The 3,690-nt window shown below is 50.3% G+C and overlaps 1 protein-coding gene across 1 annotated transcript; it reads right to left on the bottom strand.

Annotated features, from left to right (window-relative positions):
* Positions 1-954: 954 nt before the first annotated feature.
* Positions 955-2,697, bottom strand: LOC133037667 (uncharacterized). Its single transcript, XM_061115053.1, has 2 exons — positions 1,930-2,697; positions 955-1,850 (listed from the first exon to the last, which is right to left on the bottom strand). Exons 1-2 carry the CDS (start codon positions 2,395-2,397, stop codon positions 1,383-1,385), a joined length of 936 nt encoding a protein of 311 aa, XP_060971036.1. The 5' UTR covers positions 2,398-2,697; the 3' UTR covers positions 955-1,382.
* Positions 2,698-3,690: the final 993 nt, after the last annotated feature.

Genomic DNA, 3,690 nt, shown 5'->3' with positions numbered 1-3,690 from the left:
TATGTCGATATGGCTTGCCCCACAAAATAGTCTCTAACAATGGAAAGTAATTCGATTGCGAGGAATTTGCGACTTCTCCAACCAACACGGAGTAGTGAAAAGCTTCTCCGCAGTGGCCAGACCTCAAGCAAACGGTCAAGCGGAAGCAGTCAATAAAATCCTAAAGGTCACCTTGAAGAAAAAGCTGTTAGCTTGCAAAAACAAGCGCTTTGAAGAGTTGCCTAGAGTGTTATGGGCCTACTGGACGACCCCCAGAACCACGACCGGTCACTCGCCTTTCTCAATGGCGTACGGCTGTGAAGCGATGGTCCCGGTAGAAACGTTATTCCCGTCCCACAGGAGAACGACTTACGATCCAGCCACGAATCAGGCTTTGCTTCAAGAAGCCTTGGATCAAGTTGAAGAACTCCGGGACGAGTCTCAAATACGGATGACAGCTTATCAAAAGAAGGTGACCAAGTATTTTAACTCTAAAGTTAAAAACAGAAAATTTGCTATTGGGGATATGGTCCTAAGAAGAGTCTTCCCAGCCACCCAGGAACCGGAGTGGGGGTACTTGGGCCAAATTGGGAAGGACCATATGAAATCGAAGACGAAATCGGCTCAGGCACTTACAAGCTAAAAAGAATGGATGGAACCATTGTGCCAAGAGCCTGGAATGCCGATCACCTCAGAAAATATTACCAATAGCCAAGAATGTAACTTAGACTTTGTTTAAAGAGTTTGTACCGTCTAAATGTATACATCCTCCACATGTTGAATAAAACTGAGTGCCTTAAAAACAAAGTTTCTACGCCACTCGGGGGGTACTAGGAGTATACCGCACGGACAGACAGAAAACAAACTAAGTAAAATATCCTGACCCAAAGGGCAGGTCAAAAAGAGTATGCACAAAAATAAAAAGCATAAGTATAAAAATCCTGATCCAAAGGACAGGTCAAAAAGAGAAATATGTGCATCAAAAAAGATCACGTATAAATATCCTAGCCCTAAAGGGCAGGTCAAAATATATACAAATGGCCCGGGGACAGGCCTTAGAAATTGTCTCCCCTCTAAATAAAAACAGCTATATAAATGTATTGTCTCAAAATAGCTGTATATAAACAAATATATATATAAAAAAAAAAAGAGAAGTGGGTGAAATCCTGGTTGTACTGGGTTAATCTCGAGCGGCCTAATCAATGCGCGGAGGGAGACGAGGTCCGATGCGTGCCTCCACCATGGCATCAAGCTTTTTCTTCTTCTCCCGAAATTTGGCAATCATCTCCTCAGGTTTGGGGTAGAAGGTAAGCTTAATATTTTGGGCATTGGTAGACCAAGCCATGAAGATGCCATCGTCGAAGCGCTTAGGGCACCGGCCGCAGGAAACGGGAGAAAGAAGCTCAGCCCTTTTTGCCTTCTTTGAGGCTTGTTCCTTGAAGTCCACCGAGCTCCATCGGCTCCGCGGCCAGAGTGGCCCTGGATTCTAAGTTTGCCCGGTGAGTTTCCTCTAAGGATCTCACCTTGGCAACCATCTCGTCCAAGGCTTCCCTGGCCTCCCGAAGCTCCCGCCTGGCCTTTGCAGTGGCCTCACCTTCCGCCCTCAGCTCCTCTTGGTGCTTGGCCTCCAGCCTGTCTCTCCGCAGGGCCTCCTCCCGGATCATCGCCTCCGCCTGGGCTTCCCTCCGCTTAGCCTCTTCCTCATTGGCTTTGGCAGCGGCCTCCCGGCGCTCAGCAGCCTCTTGGTAAAGCTGCCTCTCAGTAGTAAGATCCTGAAGAACCTTCCTGATTTCGTTCATGTCCCCAAAATCAGACAGGTTGAAGCCATGGTTGATTATGTTCTTGGAGAGACGGCCAGCTTCGGCAGCAAGCTAAAAAAAAAAACAATACAAGTATAAGAAAGAATCTCCAAAAAGAATAAGGGGAAAAACAAAATTACAAAACACTTACCACAGTGAGGGAGTGGCTGAGATCCTGGACTTGGAAGATGGAGTTCAAGGATGCACAAGCAGCGAACCGCTTAGGCGCACACCGGGTAAGCTGAGACGCAAACTCGCCAGTCATCTCCGCAGCAAAGGGAGCTAAGGTGGGCCCAAGGAAGCAACCGAACCAGTCCGATAGGGGGTCCAAATTTAGGTCCCACGGATTCTGGTACTCCGGGTTATTGATGGTGTTTTGCACCTCAACCCGCAGAACCCTCCTAAGGGCTTCCACCTCAGCATACCCCCGGGAGTATTCATCCATGGCGTAGTTGTGTTTAGCTATCCGGAGCTCCTGTCTCGCCTCGTCTCCAGGAACCGGAGTCAGCACAATGTTGGGAGGGGCAGTATGTTCTTCCATGGGAGAGCCCCCACCATCAAGACCGTGGGCCGGAGTATCAGCCCTCTGAGGCGGCTTGGGCTCCTCCTGGGCAATCATTTTGCCTTTACGCTTGCGAATCAGAGCAATTTCTTGCTCTTCTTCACCCTCTTCAACTTCCTCAGGAAGAGCCTGGAGTCCTCCTGCACCTTCTTCAACTTCCTCAGAAAAGCCCCATTGCTTTTCTTGACCTTCTCCCTAAGCAAAGACCTCCTCGTCATCCACTAAATCAATAGTGTCTGGAGGAGCACTGGAAGAAATCTTTAAAGCGGGGGCCATCGGGGAAGAAGTAAAGGGAGGAGGAGCCTCAGGAGTGTGAACCCCAGCAAGTTCGGCCAAAATGGCGTCCATAGAAGCACCTACTACAACAAAAGAAAGCAAGTGTTAGAGCATCTGTGGGAAACCACCAACACAAGATATGGCAAGCAAGCTAGTCCTACCCTGACTCTCTAACTAGGCCCTAGCAAAGTTCTGAATTTTGATACTGGCAGCATCATCTCCGAGATAGCTGTCCGAAGGCCGGACCCAGCTGGATGTAATGTAAGCTGAAGGGCCTAAGGGAACGGGCTCCGGAGGACCAGAACCCATCCGGGACCGACCTAGGAAATCTCCTAAGTTTGAAAAGTAAAATTCCTTCAAATGATCCCCCCACCGGGTCGAGGGCATCCTAAACCTATAAAGACGCTCGTCGAACCCTACGGGCCTAAGACTGGCATACTCGCCAACAGAAGGAACATAATGAACTACCAAAGGAGACTTACCGCCAGCGCCGGAAGTGCTGGCACCAGGAGCCCCAGTATTTGGCTCTTGAGCTGAAGGTTGTGGCCTGGGAGCCCTTCTCTCCGTTGAATCCCCAATGTGAAGGGGCTTCCCGGTGATCGCCTGACTCCTTCTCTCCACCGGGCTACCCACGCGAAGTGACTTCCCGAAAGCCGCACGGGCCTTAGAGTACGCCTTCTCCCGAGCCTTCGGTAGAGATACTCCTGGTACTTCTTCTCTGCAGTGGCAATGATCTCGTCCTGGAAGGTCTTCTCCGCGACTGGCGCCCTCACGTTGGGATAGATAACCCGTGAGAGGTTAGAGTCTTCCACGGATTGGTGCGGAAGGATGATTTTTGCCTTCTGCGGCTTCTCCGTAGTGACCGAGCCCTCGACGTCAAGATCGGCCGGTCGTAAGAGGCAAAGGCACAGGCTCTCCGAAGAAAGGCTGAGTAGGTGCGGTCCGTTCATAGGGAGGAATCCGGACCCACTCGATAAGGAGCTTCGGATGGTCCACGGCCCGGAACCCGGAGGAGAAGAAAAAACGATGGCGATACTCCTTAACGTGAGTTTGCTTGTTATACGGGACCACCCC

The sequence above is a fragment of the Cannabis sativa genome, chromosome 5 (genome assembly GCF_029168945.1).
Source record: "Cannabis sativa cultivar Pink pepper isolate KNU-18-1 chromosome 5, ASM2916894v1, whole genome shotgun sequence".
Lineage (NCBI taxonomy): Eukaryota > Viridiplantae > Streptophyta > Magnoliopsida > Rosales > Cannabaceae > Cannabis > Cannabis sativa.
The sequence above is the reverse complement of the archived record's forward strand: the minus strand, read 5'-3'. Positions and strand labels throughout refer to the sequence as shown.

Coding starts and splice junctions, on each gene's coding strand:
- LOC133037667 (XM_061115053.1), bottom strand. CDS start 2,397: ATGATTGCCCAGGAGGAGCCCAAGCCGCCTCAGAGGGCTGATACTCCG. Junction 1,851..1,929: donor TCAGCCACTCCCTCACTGTG/GTAAGTGTTTTG, acceptor TTTTTTTTTTAG/CTTGCTGCCGAAGCTGGCCG.